Genomic DNA, 27529 nt, shown 5'->3' on the forward strand with positions numbered 1-27529 from the left:
CCAAGCGGGGCTTTGTTTCACTGAAGGAGAGGTGAGTGGAAAGGGTTAGCTGTGGGCGAGTCTGAGTCTGGAACCAAGCCAGCCTTTCTGTGTCTGAACCCAAGATCCAGGTCCCGGGAAGAAGGAGGCTGACCAAGGCTTGAATGGCTTGGAACCAGGGGCCTGCTGCCCGGGTGGAGTGTGCCTGGGCACCTGGCGGTCAGAGGGAGTCCCAGTGTGAGCACCCCACAGGCACAGCACTCCGCCAGGGCCTGGGAGACAGATCATGGTCCCCATGGGAACCCTCACAGCCCCTAGAGCCTGCTCAGATCTCTGCTCACTGAGGTGGGAGAGCTGCCGAGGCCGTCCCCGCTCTCAGCAGGATGCTGGAAGCTGTGGTTGACGTAGGTGCCGTTGGCCTGGCTCACCGGGATGGAGTGCTTAGAACAGGAGGCCTTCCTGGCCGCGGCCGCCTCCTCCGCCCGCTTCTGCTCCAACACCAGAGCCATGTTGATGTCAGGCCCTGCAGAGGGACAGACAGAGGCATGGTCACACGCCTCCCCGCAGGTGCTCCCCACTGCCAGGGGCTCCTCCCAGGGCGGGGCGGGCCTGCGGGAGGGACCACGCACCCAAGTAGCTCAGGATGACGGGCAGGAAGACCAGGCCGTGCAGCAGGCCCAGCAGGGTGATGAGCAGGTTGAGACGGAAGAAGAAGATCTGGATGAGCTGGGCCTTCGCCAGGCCCAGGATGAGGATGCCCGGCAGGTTGGTCATGGCCACACCGGCAAACACCTAGGGTCGCACACGCGTGTCAGGCTGGGCACGCAGCAGCGGCAGCCGGCGACGGTCCCCACGGCCGCCCGCCCACTCACCGCGCTGCCCATGGAGATGGTGGCCTCCTTGGCCCGCTCCAGCCGGGTAGGTTTGGTGCTGACCGCGAAGGAGCGGGTGATGTGGGACACGAACTCCACAGAGATGCCCACCGCCTGTGGGCAGAGAGGGGCGTCAGCTCCAGAGGGCCGGGGCGGGTCTCCGCCAGGCCGGCGGCACGCCCCGGGGGGCCCCGAGCCTGCGGTTACCGTGACCAGGTTGATGAGGGACACGGCGTTGTAGCTGATGCCCCACAGGGCCATGAAGCCCACGGTGTCCACCAGGATCATGATGATGGAGAAGAGGTTGATGAGGCCGGAGCGGAGGTCCATGCCCAGCAGCAGGCAGCAGACGGCAAAGGTGGGCAGCAGGCAGAGGCTGAGCATGAAGAGCCCCTCGGGCACCACCGTCAGGTACTGCTCGTAGAACACGTTGGTGATCCTGGGGGAGCAGCGCGGTCACGCGGCGCCCGCCCGCCCCCCACTGGGAGGAAGCGAAGCTGGGCAGGGTGACTTCCCCAGGTCCCGCCCCGCTGCCCCCCCTCCGGCCCAGGCCTCACGTGTAGGGGAAGACCTCGAAGGCCGGGTCGGTGCCCGGCACCTTCCGCAGGCCGGCGGTGATGTTGGCGGCCAGTGCCCGAGCCGCCCGCAGGGCCTCCGTGAAGTCCTGCGAGTTCTTCAGGGGCTTGTGGTAGGCCATGAAGCGCGAGGCTGGTGCCGGCCCGGGGGCAAGAGGCAGAGCTCAGAGCCGACTCCCGGAGCCCTCAGGGGCCGGGGGGGGGGGGGGGGGGGCTGGGTCAGGGCTCTGCTGCCTCCGTATTGGGATTTGGAATAAACTGGGCGCAGGGCCTGCGGTTGGGAGTGGACCGGCCCTGCCTGACAGATGCAGCCACAAGGCCTCCCGTGGACCCAGTGCTGTCTGAGGGTTGGGGTGGGGAGGCAGGAGGGGAAGTGTGAGGTGGAGGATCTGAGTGAGGACCTCCAGGGGAGGCTAGAAGCCCCATTGGAGGAGGAGGAGGGAGAGGAGGAGAGGGATGCGTATGGAGGGGGTCCCTGAGGCTCCCGGCCCCGGAGCCGCTGACTCCCTCCCCACCACCCGAGGCCGTGCTTACCCACAACCTGGCCATCTTGGTCCAACTTCACGGAAGTGCTGTATGCTGCCAAGCCCCTGGGGTGGGCAGAGTGAAGGCTTGGTTGAGGTCAAGGCTCCCCAAGACACCCTCCACCAGCCCCCCACCTCCCTGCACCCCCACTCCACACCCTGCAGACACCTCGCACGACCTACCCTTTGGGACACTTGATGTTGGGGGGGTCGCTGAGGAACCAGGGAAGGTACTTGTGGAACTGCTCCGCCGACGGCCGCACAGGCCCGAGGGTGAGCCCCACGCAGTTCTTCAAGCAGGCCAACGAGTCTGCAGAGAGAGTGCGTGGGTGGGGGCACCCTCCCGCCGCGCTGCGCCCTCACACCCTGGCGCCCGTGTGCCCAGGAGCACTCTGTCTCTCTGTAACCGTGGGGGCGGGCGCCCTCTCCACCATGGAAGCTATGAACGGATGAGGAAGGGAGGTTTGGGGCAGAGAAACAGCCCACGGCCTGGGGGGCCCTCCACCCCACCTACAAACGCAGCTGCTCCGGGGCCCGGGCCACGGGCCGCCCCGGCGCGCTCCCCACTCCCACCGCGCGAGAGCCAGCGTGCCCCGAGCGTGGGCACGACTCAGGAGCGTGTGCGAGGGCCCGTGTCCACCCCCTCAGGCTCGGGCACCCACACGTGTTCTGTGCCTGTGTCCCATCCCAACTGAGCCTTTAGGAGGGTGTGAGGGGCTGAGGGAGCCTCCCCTTTCCCTCCTTCCTCTCGCCTCAGTTTCCCCGAGTTGGGGGGCCATGAGCCCCCGGAGGCCTCTCACTCACTGACAGTCGAGGGGCAGAACTCGTCCTTGTTGGGGCCAAAGGCGTACAGGCGGCAGCAGGAGGACGGTGTCAGCCAGTCAATGAAGTCATCCACCCAGGAGGAGGCGGGGATGGCCAGGTAAGACCTGGGGGTCGGGAGGAGCTCAGGGTCAGGACCCTAAGGCGAGTGGTGGGTCCTTCCCACGGCCCCACCCCCACACTGGCCTCCGCAGGCACAGCAGCAGGTGGGCAGCTGGGTGGGACCAGGAAGGCGGGAAGGGGGACCAGAGGGAGTGGGGGACACCCACGGGGGAGGGGAGGGAAAGGGGGACACAGGGGCACGGGGGTGGGGGAGACAAGGGCAGGGGCGGACACTCACTGCTCCGGGAACTCGGTGGCATACTGGATCTTCTGGGTCAGGGAGAAGCTCTCGCAGCCAGCGCTGGAGCAGATGTTGTCCATGCCCGCCTTACTGGAGAAGTTGTAGCCCCCGGTGGTGACAAAGTAGACGGGGGCCCCCACCTCAAAGTAGCGGTTCAGAAAGAGGAAGTAGTCGAGCAGGTACGAGTCCTGGAAGGGAGACAGCCCATGAGGCTGACCAGATGCATCACAAGGGGCTCGATCCCACTCCCCCTCTCAGGGCTCGCCGGAGCCCTCACAGAGGGACCTGTGGGACTCCATCCATGGACCCACACACATCATAGGAGTCCCAGAAGGAGGATGGAGAGAAAAAAGAGGCAGAAGGATTATGTGCAGAAATAATGGCCAAAATTTCCCAAATTTGATGGAAGATATAAACACCCAAGAAGCATAACAAACTCCAAGAGCCCCTGTCCAGTATGGTTCAGTCGATTGGAGCATCATTGCAGACACCAAAGCTGTTGGGTTATATTCCTGGTCCTAGCATATACCCAGGTTTTGGTTTTTGATTCTCAGTCAGGGTGCATATGGGATCTCTTTCTCCTCTCTCTCTCTCTCTCTCTCTCTCTCTCTCTCTCTCTCTCTCCCTCCCTCCCTCCCTCCCTCCCTCCCTCCTTTCCCCCCTCCCTCAATCCCTCCCTCTTTCTCTCAAAAAATAAAAAATAAAAATTAATAAAATAAAATAACTCCAGAGACCCACACCAAGGCGCATTATAATCCAGCTGTTGAAAGACAAAGACAAAGGGGGATTTTGCAGGCAACAAGATAGGAGAGACCTGTGACTACAAAGATCCCCCATGTTGTTATAAACGTCTTGCTCATCGGGAATGCAGGCCGCCGGAGGGCAGCAGGTGTGTGTACTCCAAGTGCTGAAGGAAAGAGGACTGTCCGCCAAGCATCCTCTTCCTCCCTTTTGCCTCGTTGCCACAGAGAGAGCAAGATGGGTCCCAGAACTCTCCTGGAGCACTGAGGACACTCGGCCGGGTTCCGGTTCTTGCCGCATCTGCTCAACGCGCCGGGGTCCAACCCGGAAGTACGGCCTCAGTGTGTGCCACCATGTTCCCCGGCAGGACGGGGGGGTGGGGCTTCCTCAGTGGGACTCAGCGACCTTCCATGGATGGGTCGCTCAGGACGTCCACCTTATGACAGAATGCTATTTCTTTGTTCATAAAATAATTTTTTAAAGATCCTTCATATAAAAAAATATTTAAAAAAAAACAACAAAAAAAACAGTTCTTTAAGAACGAGGGACCAACGAAGACACTCCCAGATGAGCTAAAGCTGGAGGAGAGGTTACCACAGGACCTGCACCGCGAGAACGCCAACAGGAGCCCTCCGGGTAGAAGTGAGAGGCCGTTCGAGTGTAACTCAAAGCCACAGAGGAAAACAGGAACCCTGCTATGGCAACTGCAGCTGACCCTTGAACATGCAGAGGTTAGAGGTGCCAACCTCCCATCTAGTTGGAAAACCCCAAAAAACTGAGCTACTAATTGGCCAGAAGCCTTATCAATAACAGAACAGTGAATTAACACATATCCCGTAGGGTGCATGTAGTGCATACTGTATTCTTACACTAAAGTAAGCTAGAGAAAAGAAGGTGCTGATAACAAAATCACAAGGGCCCGGCCAGTGTGGCTCAGTGGTTGAGCGTCGACCTATAAACCAGGAGGTCACAGTTCAATCCATGTCAGGGCACAGGCCAGGGATGTGGGCTTGATCCCCAGGTGTGGGGCGTGCAGGAGGCAGCCGATCAGCGATTCTCTCTCATCACTGATGTTTCCATCTCACTTCATCTCCCTTCCTCTCTGAAGTCAATAAAAAAAATATATTTAAAAAAAAGAAAGAATAGTGCATGTGCTTAATGCTGCTGAAATGTACACTCAAAAAATAAAATAAAATAAAAAGAACTTCAAGACAGTCCTCACCAGCCAGGCACTTCCTGACCTCAGGTGGTGCCAACCCGGAAAGGGCTCTCGCGGTCCAGACCGTCCTGGGGCTGCCCAGGGCTGCCAGCTGGTGTTTCTCTTCCCCTCGAGACAGCCCAAGGACGCATCCATAGATGCGTGGCTAAACAAAGTGCGAGATATGTATATGAATATGTGTGTGTTCGCCTTAGAAGGCAGGAAGTGCTGACACCTGCTACAACACGGGTGCATCTGAGGCCATTACGCTGAGCGTGAGATAAGCCAGTGACCAAAGGGTAAATATTGGATGATTCCCTAACTCAGAGACAGAACATAGCATGGCGGTGCCATGGCTGGGAAGGGGAGTGAGGAGTGTCTGTTTTCGCAGACGGGGTCTCTCCCCATCCACTCTAGAAGGATCCTGCACCCCGACTATATGGCTGCCCCCCTGCTGTGTCCGAACCCCCCCCCCCGCCCCCCCCCCTGCCCCGAGGCCCTCGGCCACGTGCCAGCTCACCTTAGGCAGGGCCAGCTCCTGGTCCAGCCCCACGCTGATGTGGCCCATGAAGTAGAGGCCCAGCCCGAACAGGGCCAGGAACAGCAGCACCTGCGGAGGGAGCCGGTGAGTCACAGCCATGGCTCCCGCGCTCCTGGCCTGGCTGGCCGCCTGGCTGCTCTCAGAGGCATTCCAGCATCCCTGCTGCCACCCCCACCCGGCTTCTGCCCCGGACCTGGGTGAGCTCCCCAGGGCCCAGGACCACGAGGGGAGGGTCGGGCTGAGCAGCCCCCGCCGCCCGCCCGGGGGTGAGGACCAGCCGCCCGCCCGCCCACTCACCACGACCACACGGGTGGCCCGGTGCAGCAGGAAGGGGGCGTAGACCTTGCGGAAGAAGCGGAGCAGGTGCCCCTCGCGGGGGCTGGGCGGGGGCAGCTCCTGGGCGCGCAGGCAGCAGCAGACGTCCAGCCGCGAGGCCTGTGGAGGCGGCCGCTCAGGGTGGCCCACGGCAGCCCAGGCTGCCACCGTCCCTCCCCACGGGCACTCCCCACCGCCTCGCCTCCCTGCGCTCTGTGTGCACAGAGGCAGCAGCTCCTCGACACGGGTTGTAGGCTCATCCTGAGACCCTGACCCTCACACACTTTGGGGAGTTGGATCAAAGTTCCCAAAATGACCAAAACTGAGGGACGTGGGGACGACAAGGCCCAGACACTCCCGCACAGCATCCTGCCCCAAGCCCTCTCCGAGCCTCTCTGCAAAGTGAGGGTCCCCCTCCTTCTGCCCCCCCAGCCCCCACCGTCTACAATGGGCTAGAGGGTCCCCACCTCCTGCCTCCTGCTGTCGAGGGACACCAGGGCCACAAAGGCCGACATCTGCAGCAGGAAGTCCAGGATCAGGGCGAGGCCGGAGGTCAGCGCGAAGGTCCGCACGGCGGGCATGGGGGTCAGGGCCCCTGCCGACAGAGGAGGCTGTCAGGACCGGTGAGTGCTCACAGGGCGGGGGGCTGCCCGCACCCACTCTCCGGCTGGGCGGGGGACAGGGCGGCTCACCCAGGAAGAAGCAGACGGCCTCGGAGACGCTGCAGAGCAGCATGCTGGGCCCCACGCTGCCCAGCGCCCGGCCGATGTGCGCCTCTCGCCGCTCTCCGGGCCTCCGGGGCAGCCTCTGTGAGGGGGACAGCAAGGACGGGTCAGGGCTGGCCAACGGGTGGGCGGGGCCCTCTTGCCCGCGTCTCCCAGAGTCCCGGCTGAGCCTGAGGGCCGGCCGGCCGACCTTCCCAGCCCCTCTTCTCAGCCTGGCCGGAGGGATGCGGGTGTGTTTGGGGTGTCCGTGGCATCCTTGCCCCAGGGGCCACTGGGACCTCAACATCCACCCACAGCGGAGGCCACATCAGCTGGCTCCCTTCCCTGGTCGCTGCCTGGCGCCCAGCGTGCGGCCGGACACCTGGGCGAAGGCGGGTGTGGGGGTGACGAGCCCACAGCAGGGCCTCTAGGAATGAGAGGGCTCAGGGAGGGACGCCCAGGAACCACACGGGCGTCTGTGTGTGTGGGGGAGCACCTGGGAACCACATGGGCGTCTGGGAGAGGGAGCACCAGGAATCCACTGAGGGTATCTGGGGAGGGGGAGCATCCAGGAGCCCACGGGCGTCTGGGGCCGGCAGGCGCCCCGCACCTGGTACTCCAGGACGAAGATGAAGATGTTGTCCGCGCCCACGGCCAGCACCAGGAACGGCACCACTTGCAGGACCACCAGGGAGGAGGGGACGCCCAGGTAGGCGAAGAAGCCCATGGCGGCCATGACAGCGCCCAGCACCACGGCCACCCCGCCCAGGCCCAGCGTGACCTTGGCGTCCACCTGCAAGGGGATGGGGATGGGGATGGGGTCAGCCTCCTGTGCGGCTGGCGATGGGCCCACGGGTGCTGGGGGAGCCTCGGGGGTGTCCCCTGAGACAGACGTCTGGCTGGAAGGTACCGATGCCCCCCCATGCGCCCCCCACAGCCCCCTCACCAGCATGCGGCGCCAGCTGGTGTAGCTGCCCAGGGCCAGGGAGATGTACAGGAAGATGACCAGGTAGCTGATGGCAAAGATGGGCAGGTCCTGGGCTGTGGTCCGGCTGATCTCGTCCTCCAGGGAGCGCTGTGGGCACACCACCAGCCCGCTGACCCTGGGCTGTGTGGGCCACCCAGGGAGCAGCGGGCGGGGCCCGGGAAGCCACCCCAGCCACCTGGGTGTCCCCGAGCCGCGGACCGGCCTACCTCCGCCATGAAGGTGACCTGCAGCGTGCCGGCCATCTGCCGCTGGAAGGCTTGCACCTCCTCCAGGAAGGCCCCCTCCCAGAGCCTGGCCTGGGCCAGCCGGGGGTCCCCGGGCGGGTAGTTGTTGAGGGAGAAGGTGAGGATCAGGGCCTCCGACTCCGAGTAGTCGTTCCCTGGGAGGACACAAGCTCAGCCCCCTCAGCTCACCCCGCCCGTCCCCCTTCCCACGAGGCCCTGCCCAGCCTGCACCCACTTCCCGGGGGCCAGCGGCACGGAGCCGAGCCTCCGAGGGCGCCGGGAGAGGATGGAGGCGGCGAGGGCGGCGGGTCTGCCTCCCACCCGGCTCCCCGCAGTCACCCCTCCCCCCAGCCAGCCCCCTCGCCTCCCAGGTGCCCCGCTTACCTTTGTAGCCCCCCACGGCGAGAAAGGGGAACACGGGGGCCCCGTAGTCAGCCATGCAGCTCAGGGCCAGGGCGGTGCCGTCCTTGAAGGTGAGTGGGGCGCTGCAGGGAGAGGAAGGACCTCCCAGGACCCACTCATGCCCCTGCCTCACACCTGGTCCCCCGGGCCTCACACCTGGTCCCCCGGGCCTCACACCTGGTCCTCCGGCCTCACACCTGCTCCCCCGGGCCTCACACCTGGTCCTCCGGCCTCACACCTGCTCCCCCGGGCCTCAGACCTGCTCCCCCGGGCCTCACACCTGCTCCCCCGGGCCTCACACCTGCTCCCCCGGGCCTCACACCTGCTCCCCCGGGCCTCACACCTGCTCCCCCGGGCCTCACACCTGGTCCCCCGGGCCTCACACCTGGTCCCCCGGCCTCACACCTGGTCCCCCGGGCCTCACACCTGGTCCCCCGGGCCTCACACCTGGTCCCCCGGGCCTCACACCTGGTCCCCCGGGCCTCACACCTGCTCCCCCGGGCCTCACACCTGGTCCCCCGGCCTCACACCTGCTCCCCCGGGCCTCACACCTGGTCCCCCAGGCCTCACACCTGGTCCCCCGGCCTCACACCTGGTCCCCCGGCCTCACACCTGGTCCCCCGGCCTCACACCTGGTCCTCCGGCCTCACACCTGCTCCCCCGGGCCTCACACCTGGTCCTCCGGGCCTCACACCTGCTGCCCTGGGCCTCACACCTGCTCCCCCGGGCCTCACACCTGCTCCCCCGGCCTCACACCTGGTCCCCCGGGCCTCACACCTGCTCCCCCGGGCCTCACACCTGCTCCCCCGGGCCTCACACCTGCTCCCCCGGGCCTCACACCTGGTCCCCCGGCCTCACACCTGGTCCCCCGGCCTCACACCTGGTCCTCCGGCCTCACACCTGCTCCCCCGGGCCTCACACCTGCTCCCCCGGGCCTCACACCTGCTCCCCCGGGCCTCACACCTGCTCCCCCGGGCCTCACACCTGGTCATCCGGCCTCACACCTGGTCCCCTGGGTGGGGCCCAGACAGTGTCCAATCCCAAACACCCACAGAGCCACATGGGCTCACAGCCCTCAGTCCGTCCCCACTCCAGGCCCCTGCGCTTCTTTCTTTTCTGTGAGAGTTTGCAGACGCGACCTCAGGCGTCTCTACGCCTTCAGCAGCCCTTTCAGCTGGCTGGTGCATCGAGGTGCCGGAGCAGAGCGCTGGGAGAGGGAGCCGTGGTCGCCAGCTGCCGGGGAGCAGGGGCTGGATGTGACCTTGAGCCGCTCTCCACCCCTCGGAGCCTCAGTCTCCCCGTCTCTCATATGAGGACCATCAGCCCACCCACCAGTGGTCGTGAGCATCCAGAATCAAAACAACAGCGTGAGGGTGGGGACGGGCCCGGGCTGCCCCGGACTGCAGCTATGAGGGCCCCGAGGTCCAGGCGCAGACCCTGGGCAGCAGCCCGTGCCCTGGACGCAGAGGCCGAGGGTCTGCAAGGTCAGAACTGCCTTCCCAGGACCACCACACCCTTGGCTTTTCGCCCTTTCACTCCCGAGAGTGTGACGTTCAACAGGCACGGACGTGGCTTCCGCACCGCATGGCAGCCAACTGCTAAGAAAAGACCACAGGCTGGCCGGTGTGGCTCAGTGGCTAGAGCGTCGGCCTGCGGACTGAAGGGTCCCGGGTTCGATTCTGGTCAGGGCACATGTCCAGGTTGCGGCTCCATCCCCAGTGGGGGGTGCAGGAGGCGCCGAACAATGATTCTCTCTCATCACGGATGAGCATCTCGCTCTCCCTCTCCCTTCCTCTCTGAAACCAATAAAAACGTTTGTTTAATCTATGAAAACATCTTCCGGCGAGGGCCAACAACAAAAAAAGGAAGAAAAGGCCACAGGCTGGACGGGAGTTACCCCGAAAGGCCGCACCTCCCCCCTCCCTCTCCCTCAGCCCCCGGGACCCGACGCTGGGAGGCGGCCCTGACACCGAACAGGGCAAGGACGCCCCTGCTCCCAGGAGCCCACGAGGCCACCTGCCCGTCTGCCCCGCCGGGTGGGCGGGCGGGACCCCCGGGGACACTCGGCCTGAGACCCACACCCGCACGAACCCGCGCAGGCCTCTGGGTGGCGGGCGCCGCGCCCGGCCCGGCCCCCGGGCCCTATCCCCGCGGCCGCGGACTCACTTGGCGCAGTAGAGGAAGTGGTCCCGCCAGTCCACCTGGGCCGTCTGGCCGGTGAGCGTCTGGTTGGCGGTGAGCAGCAGGCGGGTGCGGTTGCTCTGGAAGTACTGCGGCAGGCTGTTGATGCAGCAGTCGGCGAGGCTGGCGTTGTCGGGGTTCAGGGGCGCGTAGCACACGTCCTGCAGGGACACGTTGCGCTGCTCCGCGGCCGACCACACCTGCAGGTGCCGCAGCCGCTCCTGCAGCCCCAGCAGCGCCAGCAGCAGGTCGGTGTCCAGCACGCCCCCGAAGGTCTTGGGGCCCAGCAGCAGCGAGTCGTAGCGGTAGCTGGGCCGGCCGGGCGCCGTCAGGATCACCTGGTTGGTGCGGAAGAAGGGCCCGAAGTGCTGGTCGTGGAAGGCCTTCTCCCGCCGCGCCTGGCTGTTGGGGGCCGACCACAGCTCCACGGGGTCCGTGGTCAGTTTCGTGAAGGCCAGCCCCGCGGCCAAGGCCACCACCACGGCCGTGGACACCAGCAGGACGGTCAGCGGCCAGGAGGCCACCCAGGTGCCCCAGCCCTCGAAGCAGGCGCCCAGGAAGGTGTGGGTGGAGAGGCTGAGCTTGCTGGAGACGCTGGGCCTGGCCTTGGGGTCCCGGGTCCGGGCGAGCAGACGGGTGCCCACGAGGAAGGCCCCGAGCACGGCCAGGACGGAGCACAGGATGAGGACGAGGGCCGGCCAGGCCGCCAGGAGGCCCAGGCGGAAGGTGGCGTCCAAGGCCTCGGGCCGGGCGATGGCCGGGCAGGACGCGGCGCAGTCCTGGCAGGAGCAGGCGGCCGCCCCGTCCTGGGACTGGTTGCAAGGGGTGAGCTCCCCGTCCAGCGGCTGCATGGGGCTCCCGGCGGCCTGCTCGGGGTCCCACAGGTGGAAGGTGATGGCCAGCGGGGCCAGGCCGTTGCTGGTGTCGCCCTGGTAGTTGAGCCAGCGCTGGGCGTTGCAGAGGGCGGAGCCGTAGACGCCGCACATGGCGCCCACGGCCAGCGTGGCGGCCGCGGGGATGCGCACGCGGCTGCAGGAGTCGTAGGTGCCCTCGGCGAAGCGGCGCCGGTAGAAGGCCTCGTAGGCCACCACGGCGGGCGGCTGGCCGGGCCCCCGCGCGGCCACGCGCGTCACGTTGATGAAGGCGCTCTGGTCGGGGCTGCAGGTGTTGTGGCAGTGCAGGCTCACGAAGTTGTCCGCGCAGGCGGGGCAGCGGGTCAGCAGGGCCTTGGTGACCGCCAGGCTGTTCTGCAGCGACACCAGCTGCTTCTGGGAGCAGCAGGCGAAGGTGGCGTCGGGGCCGTTGTAGAGGCGCGGGCACACGCGTCGCAGCAGGGCCAGGTGGTCGCCCGTGACGCGGGGGGCGCGCGTGTTGTTCAGGCAGGACACGTTGGCCAGGGTGGCCAGGCCCCCCGACAGCTCGGGGTTCTTGCCGCACTCGTCGTAGAAGGCGCAGTAGCCGGGCTGGTGGATGGGCGTGTACGGCTGGGCCCGGGCCTGGGGAGCAGGGCAGACTCAGCAGGGGTCCCGCACCCTCAGCCGGGGCTGGGACTGGGCGTAGGAGGGACGCAGGGCTAGGTGGAAGCGGGGAGGAGGGTGGCCGTGGCAGCTACACACGGCTGGGAACTGGGGAGCCCCGGGGATGTCTGGGGGTGGTGGGCTTTCATCAGGCCCCTGAAGAGAGGGAGGTGAGCCCTGGCCGGTGTGGCTCAGTGGCTGAGCGTCGACCTATGAACTAGAAGTCACAGTACAATTCCCGGTCAGGGCCCAGGCCGGGTTGCCGGCTCCATCCCCAGTGTGGGGTGTGCAGGAGGCAGCCGATCCATGATTCTCTCTCATTATTAATGTTTCTCTCTCTCCCTCACCCTTTCTCTCTGAAATAAATTAAAATGTTTAAAAAAAAAAGCGGGGGGGGAGGGTGGAGGCAACCCAACAGACCTGCATGTGGCAAGGTCACAGGTCAGGGACAACTCGAAGGGGTCAAGGGCACTGGGCACTGAGCACATGGGCACCATCACCAGCACCATTGGCACCACAGTGCCCCACCTGGGGCCCGAGCCTGCCCCCTCCCTCCCAGGCCCGCAGGGAGCGAGAAGCAGCAGAGGCAGGTGCTAAATCCACGGTGGGAGACGCTCAGAAGCCCCGCCCCCTCAGGCCAGGGCATCCACAGCAGCCAGGGAGGGAGGCCCTGGCCCACCGGGCCGGCAGCCCCCTCACAGGCCTGTGTCCAAACAACCCCGCGGCCTGGAGACGTGGCAGCCGGGACCTCCGCCCACACCCCAGCTCTGGGCCCCGGGATACCCCGTCTGTCCAGAGACTGATCCCGTCGCGGCCTCCCTCCCTGTCACCAAGGACCCCCGAGCCCCAGGATCGAGAGCGGAGGCCCCAGGGGGGTGCAGGCACCACACTCACCGCCTGCAGGAGCAGCACGCAGAGCAGCCAGCCCCTCGGGCGGGCGTCTGCCATCCCGGCGCCAGGAAGGGGTGAGAGAGAAGTGAGGCCACGGAGAGCCGGGCTCGGCGAAGGGCTGGGTCCAGGGGGGCAGTCTCCTGCCAGGGACAGCCTGGCCTGATGGCGGGCACCAATAGGGCCGCCCACACTTGCCGGGTTAATGATCCACCGCCCGCCCAGCCCAGCTTCCCCACTCTCTCCGGGGAGCGAGGGGACGGGGGTACAGGGTCTCCCGTCACCCACTTCCCAAGGCCCCAGGCCGAGAGCTGAGGCAGCTGGGGACCTGCACAGCCGCCCCCTTGCTCCCCCCGCCCCCACGTGGCCTTGGACCCCCCTGGCCCCAGCCCCCTCTTGGGGCCAGGCGGGCCCTGGCTGGACACACCTTGCCCTGTCATCCTTAGCAACTGTTGTCATTAATATTAACAGCCCAATGACAGGGGACGCTCGGGTGGCGTGATGCAGTGACATCGGTCTCCTCCTCTGGGCGGACACACATAGGCCATTCTCGAAGGGCCTATGTGCCCCAGAAGTGGCAGCCACGGCCCCCCGCCCCCACCGCCTGCTCACAGGCTCCTCGCCCTCCGATAGGGATCTGCCTATCGCCAGGATGGGCCGACCTTGGCCCCCCGCGCCCGGCTGAGCTTATCAGGCTGCCGGGAAGATCCCTGTGGCCGCCTGCTGGAGGACTGCAGGGACCTCCTGCCTCCCTGTCTGTCTCCTGGACCCTGGCCTGACCCGGACGAGGGTCACCTAGTGCAAGCACCTGTTTGTTGGGGAAGACAGGCAGGGGTGGGGGCCAGGACCAGGGGAGGGCCTGAGTCTGGAGAGGAGCTTCAGCAGCTGGGCCGTGCAGGGACCTCCATCCCCTCCTCGGGCCGCCCGTCCCTGCTGTCTCCCCTCCTCCTGACTCCCCGAGCGGCACCTGAGCAGGGATCCTGGGGAGCGGGGGGAGGGGGAGCAGCAGGAAGCCAACCAGGTGCATTAAAGGGCAGGCTCACCGGGGACCTTGGGGGGGCCGGGAGAGGAGGATGGGGCGCTGGTGGAGGACATGGGCAGTTTCAGCTCCTGTGGCCCCTGTGGAGCCCCAGGGGCCCTGCCGCCCCATCGATCCAAGGGTGGCCCGGGGGAGCCCCTAGGAATGGAGCCCGGCATGGACTTACGGGGTCCCCTCTGGAACACCCCCAGTCTGCCACCTGGCCCCTTAGCACGAGGCCTGCAGGCTGTCGAGCAGGGTCGCACTGACAGCGAAGTCTGCACCCCTCATGCCCCACTTTCCCCGCTTCTTACTCAGCCTCCCTCGGAGTCTTATCAGCCTGCTGATTGCTGGGCTGGGCCCCACAGGTGCCGATCACTCGCCCCGCCATTTCCGTGACTCTTCAGGTGAGTAAGTGTCTGGCTGACGTCTGGCTGACGTCTAACTGTAGTTTGTTTTGCACGTTTCCGTAAATGAGGAATAGATGGTGGAGATGAGATTAGTGGTCAGAGTGGCGTGTTTATGTGTGGCCCAGTGGGTGCTCAGCTCCGTGGGCGCCGAGGACGCCCGCGATTGCACATGGGATCCCCGCACTGCGGCCCAGGGGTCCGGTTCGCCCCCTGCCACCGTCAGTGCCCGAGCTGCCCGGCACCAGCTTCCCCTGCGTTGTGCTAGATCTGCTGCCGGACTCGACAGTTTAATAACTGGAAACAAGTGCCTCCTCCAGAGGTCCAGGAGCCACCCGGTCCCCACATGCAGGAGGCGATGGGGAGGGGTCACTCGCCAGCACAGGAGCCTCTGGGGTGAGGGGAGCCCGTGTGGACCGGCAGCCAGTGTGGGAGCCGAGGCTGGCTGTGCGTCTCCGTCTCCGGGGCATCAGCCTGCAGCCTGGGCTGAGGTCGGGATGGGGTGCTGCCTCGCCAGTCATTGGCCCCGAGCCTCAAAACTGGCTAGCTCCCGGCTCACCGGGCCGCAGCCTGCAGCTGAGATGTGGCCACCTCCGTGGCACCTTCCCCGGCTGTCGGAACCCAGACTGGCCAGGATGCGGCCACAGTCCAGGCAGCAGGGGCCGGGCCACGCAGCGGGAGGGGAGACAGGCAGGTGATGCGCTGAGGGCTGAAGCTGACCGACTCACTCCAGTGAGCACCAGGAAAGGGCCCCGCAGCCCGGCTGGGCGCTGGGGGGCTCGGGAGGAAGACAGGACCCACATGCTCGGGTGCCAGCTTTAGCGAGTAAGCAGGTGCCAGCTGGTATGTTGTTTTTATTTTTTAAAATAAATCTTTATTGTTCAGATTATTACAGGTGTTCCTTTCCCACCCCCCCCCATAGCTCCCCTCCACCTGATTCCCCACCCTATGCCCTTACCCCCTGCCACTGTCCTCATCCACAGGTGTAAGATTTTTGTCTAATCTCTTCCCGCACCCCTCAAACCTCCTTCCCCCTGAGAATTGTCAGTCCACTCCCTTTCTATGTCCCTGATTCTATTATATCCACCAGTCCATTCTGTTCATCGGACTTTTTATTCACTCGAGTTTTAGATTCACTTGTTGGTAGGTATGTCATTTGTTGTTCATAATTTTTATCTTTACCCTTTTTCTTCTTCCTCTTCTTAAAGAGTACTTTTCAGCCTTTCATATAATCCTGGTTTGCTGTTGATGAGCTCTTTTAGCTTTTTCTTATCTGTGAAGCTCTTTATCTGACCTTCAATTCTGAATAACTTTTCTGGGTAATCTTGGTTGTAGGTTCTTGCTATTCATCACTTTGAATATTTCTTGCCACTCCCGTCTGATCTGCATTGTTTCTATAGAAAAATCAGTAACTGTATAGGTGTTCCCTTATAGGTAACTAACTGTTTTTCTCTTGCTGCTTGTAAGATTCTCTGTCTTTTGCCCATGGCATTTTAATTATGATGTGTCTTGGTGTGGCCCTCTTTGGATTCTGTGCATTTCTTGGACTTGTACGTCTATTCCTTTCAGGTGGGGGAAGTTTTCTGACATTATGTCTTCAAATAGGTTTTCAGTATCTTGCTCTCTCTCTTTCAGGCACCCCAATAATTCTGATGTTGGTATGCCTGAAGTTATCCCAGAGGCTCCTTACACTATCTTCAACTTTCTGGATTCTCTTCTCTTCTTGCTTCTCCAGAGGAGTGTTCTTTGCCTCTTTGTATTCCAAATCTTTGACTTGATTCTTGCATCCCTATAGTCTGCTGTTGGGTCTCTGTATATTTATTTCAGTCAGTGTATGTTTAATTTCTAGTTGGTCCTTTTTCATATACTCGAGGGTCTCATTAAATTTATTGGCCTTTTCTAGGAAATTCTTGAAAAACCTTATAACCACGGTTTTGAACTCTATATCCAGTCTTTTGTTCTCCATTTCTTTAGTTTGAGATCTGTTTCCTCGTCTTGGCATTTTTGCTGCTTTCCTGAGTTGGTAGGGTGGCAACCTCCATGGTCAGACCTCTCTGCGCACACTCACTCCTGTGAATCTCTAGACCCTGCCCACTGTGGCTCCCAACTCCCCCGTCTCCCAGTCTCTGAGTCTCCAGGTGCCTTTCTCTACAGTCCAGACTCCCCCCGTATGAGCCTGGGTCCACGGGGTTTAGGCTGGGCTGGAGTTCAGTGCAGTCAGGGGCTTCCTTTCCCCTCACGCCAGCCAGGCACTTGGCCACCCTTCCTCTCTGTGCACGCACATCTCCCTACCTCAGGGCTTTGCGGCTCCCCTGATCTGTGAACCTCTCTCCTTTCTATATGTAGATTTGCCACTCAGCCAACTTTCCTGTGGTTTTGGATGTTGTCCATTATGTCTTTTAAAAATATATTGTATTGATTTTTTACAGAGAGGAAGAGAGAGGGATAGAACCATCCACCAGCTGCCTCCTGCACACGCCCTACTGGGGATGTGCCCACAACCAAGGTACATGCCATTGACTGGAATCGAACTTGGGACCTTTCAGTATGCAGGCTAATGTTCTATCCACTGAGCCAAACCGGTTTCGACCATTCTTTTAGTTGTTGTTTTGAGATTGTTGTGCAAGGCAGCAGTTTAGGTGCTTACCTAGGCTGCCATCTTGGTTTTTCTGGATTCTTTTTTCTTTTTCTGGTTGGGTGTTTTTGTTTCCTCACATTTCAGTTTTGTTTTGTTTTAATATATTTTATTGATTTTGTACAGAGAGGAAGGGAGAGAGATAGAGAGTTAGAAACATCGATGAGAGAGAGTCATTGATCAGCTGCCTCTTGCACACCCCCTACTGGGGATATGCCCGCAACCAAGGTACATGCCCTTGACCAGAATCGAACCCAGGACCTTTCAGTCCCCAAGCCGATGCTCTATCCATTGAGCCAAACCGGTTTTGGCACATTTCAGCTCTTTGGTTTGATTCTTGGGTCCTTTGATCTACAGTTGAATTTCTGTATATTCTCTATTTCAGACAGTGTATGCTTAATTTCTGATTGCTCCTTTTCCATTTTTCTGGCATTCTCATTAAGGTCCTTGAAGGTCTCACTAAGCTCCTCAGAGGTCTCATCAAGTTTCTCAGTGGATTTTAGAAGATTTTTGAGTAACCTTATAACGGTGGTTTTGAACTCTATGTCCAGTAGTTTGCTTTCCTCCATTCCTTTCATTCATGGCATGTTCCTTTGCCTCTACATTTTGCTGCTTCCGCATGTTGATGGAGTGGTTTTCTGCGGTAGGTGACCTATGGGCCCAATGGTTCAACCTCCCCTATCACCTGAGGTGGACACTCTTGGTGCCCCCCTTTGTGGGCTGAGTGCAAAGTCTTGGTGTAGGTAAGCCTTGATTGCTGTTGGCATCACTGGGAGGAATTGACCTCCAGGCCAATTGGCTGTAAGGACGTATGGTGTCTATATAGAAGAATTGCTATGCTGGAGACACACTTCTGGGGCAGGACTTGCTTCAGTGGGACCTTGGTGCTCACTGAGTCTGCCTCTTGAGTGTGTCACTTATGGATGTGAGGAGTTGAAACCTGGTGTCATCTCACACTAACCATTAGATACACTAGCTTCTGGATCTCCAATGGTGTGCAGGTCAGCTGCTGTCTGAGGCCGCCCAGCAGGAGCTACAGCGAGAACTACAGCTTCTCCTCTTTGCTTAGGGTTTGGAGGTTTTGGAGCTGCCTGACCAGAGCTGCAGTTTGTTAAGTTAAGCTGCGATAGGGCAGGCCATTTATATGCAAAGACTGCTATGCAAAGCTTGGGTGGGTTTGTAGATTGTGTGGGGTGGGGTCTCAGGGAGTCACTAGGCTAGGGCGTGGCCAATGGCTGCCAGTCAGCTGTCTCTGCATCTCCATGTTTCCAAGTCCCTGTGTCCCGCGCCCCAGCGCAGTAAACGATTGCTGGGCGCACCTCTGCAAGAAAGCTACCCTCACTTTCCGACCCGACGGCAGATAGTCCAGCTTCTCCCCTTAGGAGTTTGGGTTCCCAGCGTCTCCCCAGAAACTGGAGTTCAGAGTAATCAGGAGCTTGTCTCCCTTTGGGTTGAAAGAAGCAGCACGCCCAGTTGCCCACCACCAGCCCAATTTGCACGCCTCCGTACCTCAGTTTTTCAGCGCTTGTACACATCTCAATGCTCTTTTCTCTTTCCTTCTAGTTGTAGAACTTCCACTCAGCCAGCTTTCCTGTGGTTCTGGGCGATAGATGTTTTGTCTCTTGTGGTTTTGAAATTGTGTGAGGCAGCAGTTTAGATGTTTACCTATGCCACCATGTTGGTTTCCCCTGTAGTTTTTATAAGGGAGAAGAAGCGAGGAGGATAGAGAGATAGAAACATGAATGGGAGAGGAGCTTCATCGACTGACTGTCTCTGGTACAGCCCTGCTGGGGATCAAGCCCACCACCCAGGGCACATGCTCAGGAATGGAACTGAGCCAGCGACCTTTGGTTCCTGGATCAACACTCAACAGCTGAGCCACACCGGCCAGGAATACCAGACAGTTTTGAGTTTCAGATGAACCACATAGTTGTTCCATGTATCCCAACATCACTTGGGATATGCGTATGCTAATAGTGACGCCCGTCATCACAGCACCTCAGGACGAACCTGAGGCTGAAGGGTCAGGGCAGGACTGCACTCAGCTAATGTCCGGTCCCGGGTCAGGCCACCCCCTGTGCACCCCCCTCTGCCAGAGTCGGCGGTGAGGCTGCAGCTTACTCCCTTGGTAAAATGGGAAGGTATGTGCTCCTCAAGGGGGCCTGGGTCAGTCCTGCAAGGAGGCCCTAGGAGTGCAGACTCTCAGGCCCGGCCCACCCCTGCGGGCAACACCTCAGAGAGGACACTGATTGGAAGGTGCACGGCTTGAGGGGCCTGTGTGCAGAGTCAGTGTGGGGGTGTGCCCCCACTTACAGGAGTCCAGAGAGGCAGCACATCATGGGCCCCACAAAGGATGCTCCTGAGGACTGACCACCCTGAAACGCAGCTTGGCAGCTCAGCCGGCCACACTCCCACTGCTTCCTGCGGGGAGAGCTCTGTGATGGCCCCTGCCATGAGGGAAGGCTGGGCTGGCACCTGCCCTCACACCCTCTTGGACTGCGCTTTCTTTCCCACATAAAATGGCCATGACCAGCACAGAGCAGGCCGCGTCCCTTGAGGCAGGACCCCGAAAGCTCCTTTAGACACTGGGGGTGACATCGGCAGAGGCTCTTCCTGCCTGGTTTTTGGCTTGTCATTTCCTCCTGGGACAATGCCCTGGAGGCCAAAGTCCCAAGGCCAACTAAAGCTGAGTCAGTGGTTCTGAGTCACGAAGGCTCAGACGGCACCAGCATGAAGGTGGGCTGACATGCTCTGCTCATGGGTCGGTTTCCGGGAATATCTGCCCGTTATCGCCCCTCTGGGCACCTCAGCAGGCGCTCCCCTTAGGGACCGCCTGTGCCCTTGAATTGTGAACAGGAACTGGGTTTTCAAAGGTAAACGAACTGGCTTTCTCAGCCTCTGCCTATATGTGACCCCTCGATTTTTGCTTCATCCTGACGTGCTGGCCCCCACCTCGTACTTCCACAGGACGCTGCTCCCACCCACCTTCCAGGCCCACCTGCCCAGGCAGCCGGCACCAACTCATCCAGCTGGGTGAACTCTGGGTAACCTCCTTATATCCCGGACACCCCAAAGGCTGGCTATTGAGCACCGCCCCCGCTGCCTCTGGCCCCAGTCCAGCACCTGGCCTACCCGATAGGTGTTGTAGGGCAGATGGATGCTTTTCGAACTGTGGGAGGTGGGGCACATTGAAGGCCTGATTCGTTTACTTATTTTTATTGATTTCACAGGAAGGGAGAGAACAGAAACATCAATGAGAGAATCACTGATCAGCTGCCTCCTGCACGCCCCCTACTGGGGATTGAGCCTGAAACCTGGGCATGCGCCCTGACCAGGAATCTGGCTGTGACCTCCCGGTGCTCGCTCACTCACTGCTCCACGGCTGAGCCAGGCCAGCTGGGTGAAGGACCGATTCTCGACACCCCCCACTCCCCGCAAAGCTGCGCACTGCACGGGGTGTGCCTGCCCAACTCCCTGGTCTCTGGCACAGAGTGCCCATCAGGAGCGGGTGTGACTGTACCCGCAGAGTGCAGACCTCCCGACAGTCCCAGGGTGCCAGGGGTGCCTGGAAACGCTGAGCTGCTCAGAGCTGCTCAGTGGCTGGCCCCACCCCTGCCTTCCTGGCCCAGGGACCCTTCATGTGCTCTTTAAGGGCAGACGCTTCAGCACCAGACAGACAAGTCCAACCCATGAGGCCCTCAGTGCCCTGTGTGGGGCCTGAAGGAGATGCCCAAGGGCACTCTCCACAGCGCTGGCCGTTCACACCTGACCAGTGGTGGCAGGGCCCGCTCCAGCATCTCGCCCGTTCACACCTGCCAAGCAGATGGTGGTCCTGGGATGAGGGCCAGAACCAAGGGCAGCTTCAAAGCCCTCATCTGGCAGGAGCTGGGAGGCCTGGCCTGGGGGACCCTCCCATCCAAGTGGAGAGCAAAGAGCGAGGTGTGTGAGCCATCACAGTATGAGCCATGCCCTTGGCACACGCACAGCGGTGCTGACGGGAGCAGCAGTGCCAGGAGCTCAGGACTGCGTCCCCGGCAGCCCAAGGAGGGGAGGCAACAGAGTCCGAGGTGAGCAGGGCCCCACTTCCCAGTGGGTGAGCTGTCGCTTTGGCGCTTCAGGGGATGGAGGCTGGTCAGTGTGACCCAAGCAGGAAGGCACAGGAGCAGGTGTGGGCTGGGAAGAGACCTGGACAGGACTGGCATCTCCCAGGCCCGAAGGCCCCGCTGCAGGGCGGCACGGTTAGCCCTGCTGGCCTTGGGGCTGCATGCAGCAGGCAGAACGCCGGCACTGCCTCCCAGACGCGGTTTCAGAGGGCTGAAACCTGCAGGAGGCCCAGAAGAGGCAGCCAGAATCTTTATTCCGTCTTGAAGGCACAAAATGCGGCCTGGCAGGGTCACACACGGATCTGGAGGCCACTCTGCCTGCTCCAGAGCCTATGCATTCGTCCAGGGCGGGAACCAGTCCCTCCATCGAGGGGGAACCCCACTTTCCCGCTGTGCTCAGCCCCATGAGGCCGGGAAGAGAGCCGAGGCCGCCTGGACGACCTCAGGAGGGCACCGCCCTGGCTCTGCGCTTCTCTCCTCTGTGCTTGAAGCTGCGCAGTGGGTTCTGGGCCTTCACCTTCTGTGGGGGAAGGTTGGAGGTCAGCTGGAGAACGCCCGAGTGAGATAGCCCAGGGCCAGCACAGACGCTTCTGTGGCCCCTGCAACCTGGACGGCAGTGGGACAGCCAGCCCATCCTGGTCGTGAAGGCACACACGGGCGGCTGCAGGAGTCCCAGCCCGTTCTGCCTGGTGGTCAGGAGTTTGGCCAGATGTTGGGACCACTCTCCTCCAAGGTGTGTGCAGACCAGGTGACAACGAACCAGGCGGGGAGAGACCACAGCTGCCAAGGTGGGGGCGGGGGGGAGACAGCCAGACAGACACACACACACACACACACACACCTTGACCTTCTTGGAGGAGGGCCTCTTCCTCTTCCTGTGCGGCTGAACCAGGCCACGAAGAGCAGGAGGGACTGGAAGAGACACGTGGCCTCAGCAGCTGCCGACCGTGCCTGATCCCTCACCCACATGCCCTCTGGGCCCTGCTGCGACCTCTCCCGTCCTAACTCAGGGCTGCACTCCAGCCCCATGTTCAAGTGCCTACACTCACACAGCTACGGTATTTGACATCGTAGAGTTTGTTGCAATAATCGTGTAAGGAAATGAAGGCATGTTCTTAAAGAAGAAATGCTACTAAAATAGGGAAAAGATCTGTAGGTGGTTGCCCCACACATGACCCATCACTACAGATTCACCCCAAACTGGAAGCCGCTCCCCACAGCGTCCCGTCACCTGTCAGACATATGCTTCCCAAGGCGCTTCAGGGCCCTGGCTTCTGCCCTCACCTCCAGCCAGGCTGTGGTCAGAGGCCTCTGAGCAGCAGTCTGACACCCCAGCGGGCAGGCCACTCGCTGTTGGCAAATGGCTTTGCTCCTGCGTAACGAGGACAGCTCCCCCCATCCTCTGGGCCCCGTCTCCACCACAGAGAGCAGCGCCCCCTGGGGCCGTGTGGTGAATGCACCTGCTTGTGTCTGAGTCCACACACTGCTGCCTGGCTCCAGGGCCCTGTAACCCAGCACACAGTAGCTGAGCCTGACCACGTTCCTAACCCCACCCCGCCCAGCATGGGGCCCGCCAGGCCCACTCACCCAGGTAGTCAGGGACGTGGCCCAGGTGAGGCTTAACCACGGCCGGGTGCAGGGGCAGGTCATGGCGCAGCAGCTGGAGGTCCCTGGGGTTGTCTTCAAAGTATGTCTGACGAGAGAGAGACAGATGCAGGGGTCTCCCTGTGACTTTTCGGGGATCTGAGTGGGTCACGCGTGTTTAGAATTTGAAGGCTGAGGGCCCTGGCCACCTCGCCCTCTCCCAGAGACAGCTGATAGGCTCTCGGTTCCCCGTCCCACACGCTCCCTGTTCGGAGGCACACGGTAGTGCAGCGCAGCCGTCACTATGAAATGGCAACTGTCCTTCACCGAGTCACCTCCCAGCCGAACAGCCCATCTGCCAAGGACTCGGCAGCGAGCGTGGCACCTCCTCACCTTCAGCTTCTCCGAGTGCAGGAGCTCCTCCTTGATCTCCTTCAGCCTTGCTTCTCGGATGGCTTGTTTCGTCACCGAGCGCATGGCGTCCTGGGTGACACCGAGGTCAGGACACCGGGCTCCCGCGCCCCCCGCCCCGCAGGAGCCCCAGCTTGCCCGGCACTCACCCTGCAGCGGTAGCGGAAGCCCTCAATCTCCTCCATGCGGAACTGGTAGGGAAGCAGGGCGGGGGCCCCGTTCTCTGTGGAGAAGCAGCAGTGAGCGGTCCTGGCTGCAGAGCCCTGCCCCCCGTATCCGCCCTCCCCGGGGTGAGGCAGCAGCCTCTCTGGCTCTTCCTGCCAGGTGACCTATCCACAGAGCAAGACACCTGGGTCTTGCCGACAGGACACCAGTCCCCCAGGATCCTACGGCCAGGCAGCCCATGTCCCAAGTCCTGGGTGTCACTGCGTCCTTCAAACTCAGGACCTGCCCAGCCACTTGCTCTCCCGAGGTGCCTTTGGACCCTGTGCCCTTAGCATCCTGGGCGTGGGCAGCCTGCCTGTCCACTCTCCACTGTCTTCTTCTGACAGCCTGGCTGCCCAGAGCTCCCTCTCCCAGGGCCGCCTCTTCCCTATCTCCCAGAACCCCCTTGGCGCCCTCAGCCTTTGCCCCGGGCAGGCAGGCAGGAAATGTGGCCCGGGATCTGGGCCTGCTTGTCTGTGAAGGACAGTGCCTGCTACCAGGGGCAGGATGAGGATGCAGCGAAGAACGTGGGGCAAGCATGGTGAGCAGGAAGGTAGCAGCTGGTCACGCTATGGTCCCTGCTCTGTTGCCACCACTGCAGCCCGTGTCCCAGGTCCTGGGAGCAGCCGGGCCTTGCTCTTACCTCCACCGAGAAGCTCCTCAATCCTGCCCAGCTGGGATTGCTCTGTGGGCAACACAAAGGTCAAGACTACGCCTGGGTTGTTGGCACGTGCCGTCCTGCAAAAAGAGGGCCCAGCCCGTCTCTGGCCTGAGTCCTGAGGGTGCCCTCAGTCCAGGTGCCCAGCCTGCCACCCAGCTCTCCTACCTGCCGGCTCGATGGATGTAGGCCTCAGGGGTAGGGGGGAGGTCGAAGTTGAGCACGGCACACACGTGGTGGAAGTCTATGCCACGGGCCACCCCCGCCTCTGGATCAGAGGCCCTGCAGGAAACACCCACAGCAGACTCACCACCGCTCTCCCGCTGGCCTTTACTCAGCAGGGTCTGGGAACTAAGCCGTGTGAGCCCCAGGGCCCTAACAGCATAAGACCCTTTACATCCAGAACTGTTCCAGGAGCTGGGCAGAAGGGGGCCACACCCTGGCCCTGCCCCCAGCTCAGAGGCAACAGGGGAACTCAGCCTCACAGGTGACTCAAGAACCCACTGCACAGACAGACTGCAGGCTCCCTCCCCCAGCTGCACCCCATGCACAGCCAGGGTGTGCCTCCAGGGACAGGGTGAGCCCTTTGCACCCTCCTCCAGGCCCAGCACCCCAGCCTGGCTCCCACTCTGGTTTTGGTCTCCCCGAGGTCTGGAAGGAGAAAAATGTGGACGCACCTGTTCCCCTTGGGCCCTTTGCCCTGCCGCCTGCCTTTGGCCAGGGCGCCCAGGACTTCGGCATCAGTCGCTATGACGCAGTCGTAGAAGCCTTGGTTAAACTGTGAGATGATGTGGCACCTGTGGCCCAAGGGGAGGGTCAGCTAGGAGCAAGCTGGAGGCAGCGCTGCACCCAGCACCACCGTGCCATCATCCTGGCATCTCCCTCCCTCTCCCCCTACTTGGTCTCTCGCCCACCCCCTTGCTGAAGACGGAGGAACAGGGGGTACCTCGGAGTCTGCAGCAGAGTCGCCAACTATCTACCAGCCCAGAGCCTGGGCTCTAAGCTCTTAAGAAACAGGAACACCCATCGAGTGCCTCCTTCCCAACCCCCATCTTTAGCACCGCCCACCTGGAGCGCAGGGGCAGCTCCCCGTTGAGCACGCAGGCGGGGATGCTGAACTGTTCCAGGAACAGGCGCAGCCGGTAGCTGCGCTCCAGGGTGTTGACGAAGAGCAGGGACTTGCCCCGAACCAGCGACAGCTTGAGCAGGGCGTACAGCAGCAGGAACTTGTCCTCCTCCGTGCTGCAGACCACCTGGAACTGCTGCAGCTGCTCTGGCCCTGGCAGCTGGGACTCTTGCAACTTGAGGGTAACCTGGGGGGACAGGCCCGTGGTCAGGAAAGAAGGCAGAAACGCTCCCACAAGCTGCTGCCGGGCACCACGGTCCCCTCCACTGGCACAAGGTTTCAGAGGACCCTGGCCCTTGTGGGGTACAATAGCCACGGCACTACATGCAAAGTACCTGGGGCACAGAACAAAGAGAAACAGGAGCACATGACTGTACTGAGTGGGACGCCCTATGGTAGCCACCTTTCTCGGGAAGAGAGGTCACAAAGTAGAGAACTTTGGCCCTGCTGCTAAAGGCAGCCTTTCTGCCCTTGGGGGTCCCTGCTCAGACCTTTAGGCAACCCCCTAGGGGACATACGGAGGGTACATGATTTTAGATGTGGAGAGGGTGCTGGCGGACTATTGGCTGCTAGTGATTCAGAACCAGGGAGGCTAAACCAGTGACTACTGTCCTCCCCCAAACACCAGGCTCTCTGAGCGCACACGTCAGCGGCGGCAGGTGCCCGAGTGGGAACTCACTGGGTTATGCAGGACCAGCTCCTTGAGCGTCTGCACGTCCTCGTTAAAGGTAGCTGACATCAGAAAAGCCTGATAAATCCGGGGCAGGTGACTGAAATCAAACAGACCTCCATCAGCCTCCAGCTCCCAGGGCCTCTCCCTGCCCCAGGCCCAGAGTCACTCACCCCCACCCCCTCTTCCATACCAGAGAAGGCTCTTGAGCTCCTCCTCGAAGCCAAAGGAGAAGAGGAGATCGGCTTCATCCATCACCAGCAGCTCCAGGGAGTCCCGCAGCTTCAAGCTGTCTTGCTGCAAGTGGTTCAGTATGCGCGACGGGGTTCCCACCACAACGTCAGGCTTCTCCATCAGCACGGCTCTGCAGGCGGCAACACCTCAGGTCAGGGAGAAGGCGCCGCCGGGACCTCGCCCCTTCCTTCCCGCAACCTCCCTCCGTCTCCGTGCAGCTCCGTCCCTCGTAGCCCGGTGCCTTCGCCCACCTCTGAGAGGCCGAGTCCTCGGCGGCGGAGACGTTGGCCACGCGGATGTCTCGGGCACAGTAGGCGGCCAGCTGCTGAATCATGGACTGGGCCTGCCGCGCCAGTTCCTTGGTGGGCACAAGGACGAGCCCGCGCACAGCCTGCTCCACCGCGGGGCCGGTCTGCAGGAGCAGGAATCAGACTTGAGGCAGCCAGTCCCTGTCATCGGGCCCCTGGTGCTCCTCCAGGCGATGGCCAGCTGCTATGACCCGACACCACTCGGTGCTTGCTTCTCCCACCCCAGAAAGTGGGGCAGAGGGTCCTTCCCCCAGGTGCTGACCCTCAAAAGGAGCGGCTGACTTTATGGTCCTCAAGTTACTTTAGTCCCTGGGCTGCAGGTTCACAACAGGCTACGAGGGCGGGGCGGGGGGTGGGGGGAGAAACATGTCCAGCTTTTACAGCAGAAAGAGATTTACTCAAGAAGGCCTCGGCCAGGACCCAGGTGACCCGAACTCCAGCCCAGACGTTTGCCACCACAGAACGAGGCTCTGCGGACCTCCCCTCACAGGAAAGAAGCCAAAAGACAGCCCGGTTCCTGAGAAAGGCTCATGACAAGACAGCCTGCGCTCCCGCCCCGCCTCCCGCACCCACCGCCTTCCTGTGGAGCAGCAGCTGCAGCATGGGGATGGCATAGGCGGCCGTCTTCCCCGAGCCAGTGCGGGCCCGAGCCAGGAGGTCCTTCCCCTCCAGGGCCAGCGGGATGGCCTTCTCCTGAATCAGCGTGGGCCGCGACCAGCCCAGGTCCGTGACGGCCTAGGAGACGCGGGGAGGCTCAGGGGCGAGCACCTTCCACCCCCGCCACCCGCCCAGCCCCTCAGCCCTCCACCTCCCGCCACACGCCCAGCCCCTCAGCCCTCCATCTCCCGGCCACACCGGCCCGGCCCCTCAGCCCCGCCGGGTACCTGCAAGAGCCGAGGATCCAGGCCCATGTGTTCGAACCCCAAAGCCTCCTCCTCCGCCATTCTGTTTCCGGAATGCGGCGCGCACGCGCGGTAGGAGGAGCGTGCGACGTGTGGGCGGGTCAAAGCAGCAACCAATCAGCGTCGTCGGAGAAGCCGGGTTTCCGGTGTCGGGGCGGAGCTCCAGGGCTGCGGCGGCGCGCGGGGCCCGGGGTTCCAGGCCGAGGCGGCGGGCGGCGGGCGGCTGGGGGTGGGGGTCGCGTGAAAGCCGCCGGGCATCCTCCCGTCCTGGACGCTGCCTCCTAACGCGGCGCGGCGGGCCTCTCCGCTGCGGGGACGGGCGGGTGGGTGCGGGTGGTCCCAGCGCCCGCCGGGCCCGCGGCCCGCTAGTGCACCGGTGCAGGCTCCGGCTGGACCCTCGTTAGCGCGTCTTTGGTCGGCCTCGCCCTACGCCCTGGCCCCGCTGCCCGTGGCTC

The 27529-nt window shown here is 62.3% G+C and overlaps 2 protein-coding genes across 3 annotated transcripts; both read right to left on the reverse strand.

Annotated features, from left to right (window-relative positions):
- Positions 1–27214, reverse strand: DDX56 (DEAD-box helicase 56). Of its 2 annotated transcripts, XM_036436274.2 has the most exons (14): positions 27057–27214; positions 26746–26907; positions 26116–26276; positions 25824–25994; positions 25640–25730; positions 24903–25147; positions 24512–24631; positions 24003–24116; positions 23820–23914; positions 23122–23195; positions 22955–23044; positions 22565–22670; positions 21819–21889; positions 21213–21497 (listed from the first exon to the last, which is right to left on the reverse strand). In XM_036436274.2, exons 1-14 carry the CDS (start codon positions 27114–27116, stop codon positions 21420–21422), a joined length of 1638 nt encoding a protein of 545 aa, XP_036292167.1. In that variant the 5' UTR covers positions 27117–27214; the 3' UTR covers positions 21213–21419. The 2 variants fall into 2 exon arrangements, with proteins under 2 accessions (XP_036292166.1, XP_036292167.1); XM_036436273.2 differs by lacking the exons at positions 21213–21497; positions 21819–21889 and adding an exon at positions 1–259 and having other exon boundaries at positions 22609–22670.
- Positions 256–12970, reverse strand: NPC1L1 (NPC1 like intracellular cholesterol transporter 1). Its single transcript, XM_036436258.2, has 19 exons — positions 12821–12970; positions 10395–11905; positions 8211–8311; positions 7809–7981; positions 7561–7689; positions 7225–7407; positions 6603–6717; positions 6378–6505; positions 5893–6030; positions 5575–5664; positions 3113–3303; positions 2755–2879; positions 2134–2260; positions 1961–2016; positions 1409–1559; positions 1059–1290; positions 852–965; positions 609–771; positions 256–502 (listed from the first exon to the last, which is right to left on the reverse strand). Exons 1-19 carry the CDS (start codon positions 12872–12874, stop codon positions 294–296), a joined length of 3990 nt encoding a protein of 1329 aa, XP_036292151.1. The 5' UTR covers positions 12875–12970; the 3' UTR covers positions 256–293.
- Positions 27215–27529: the final 315 nt, after the last annotated feature.

Source organism: Pipistrellus kuhlii, unplaced genomic scaffold (genome assembly GCF_014108245.1).
Source record: "Pipistrellus kuhlii isolate mPipKuh1 unplaced genomic scaffold, mPipKuh1.p scaffold_m20_p_133, whole genome shotgun sequence".
NCBI lineage: Eukaryota > Metazoa > Chordata > Mammalia > Chiroptera > Vespertilionidae > Pipistrellus > Pipistrellus kuhlii.

Excerpts from the sequence above, each read along its gene's own strand:
- NPC1L1 (XM_036436258.2), bottom strand. The coding sequence starts at position 12,874 with ATGGCAGACGCCCGCCCGAGGGGCTGGCTGCTCTGCGTGCTGCTCCTG. Across the intron at positions 5,665-5,892 it reads GGGCCACCCGTGTGGTCGTG|GTGCTGCTGTTCCTGGCCCT; the intron begins GTGAGTGGGCGG and ends CTCCCTCCGCAG. Across the intron at positions 2,261-2,754 it reads GTTCTGCCCCTCGACTGTCA|ACTCGTTGGCCTGCTTGAAG; the intron begins GTGAGTGAGAGG and ends CTCTCTCTGCAG.
- DDX56 (XM_036436273.2), bottom strand. The coding sequence starts at position 27,116 with ATGGCGGAGGAGGAGGCTTTGGGGTTCGAACACATGGGCCTGGATCCT. Across the intron at positions 25,731-25,823 it reads GAGCTCAAGAGCCTTCTCTG|TCACCTGCCCCGGATTTATC; the intron begins GTATGGAAGAGG and ends GTTTGATTTCAG. Across the intron at positions 23,196-23,819 it reads TGAGGAGCTTCTCGGTGGAG|AGAACGGGGCCCCCGCCCTG; the intron begins GTAAGAGCAAGG and ends GCTTCTCCACAG.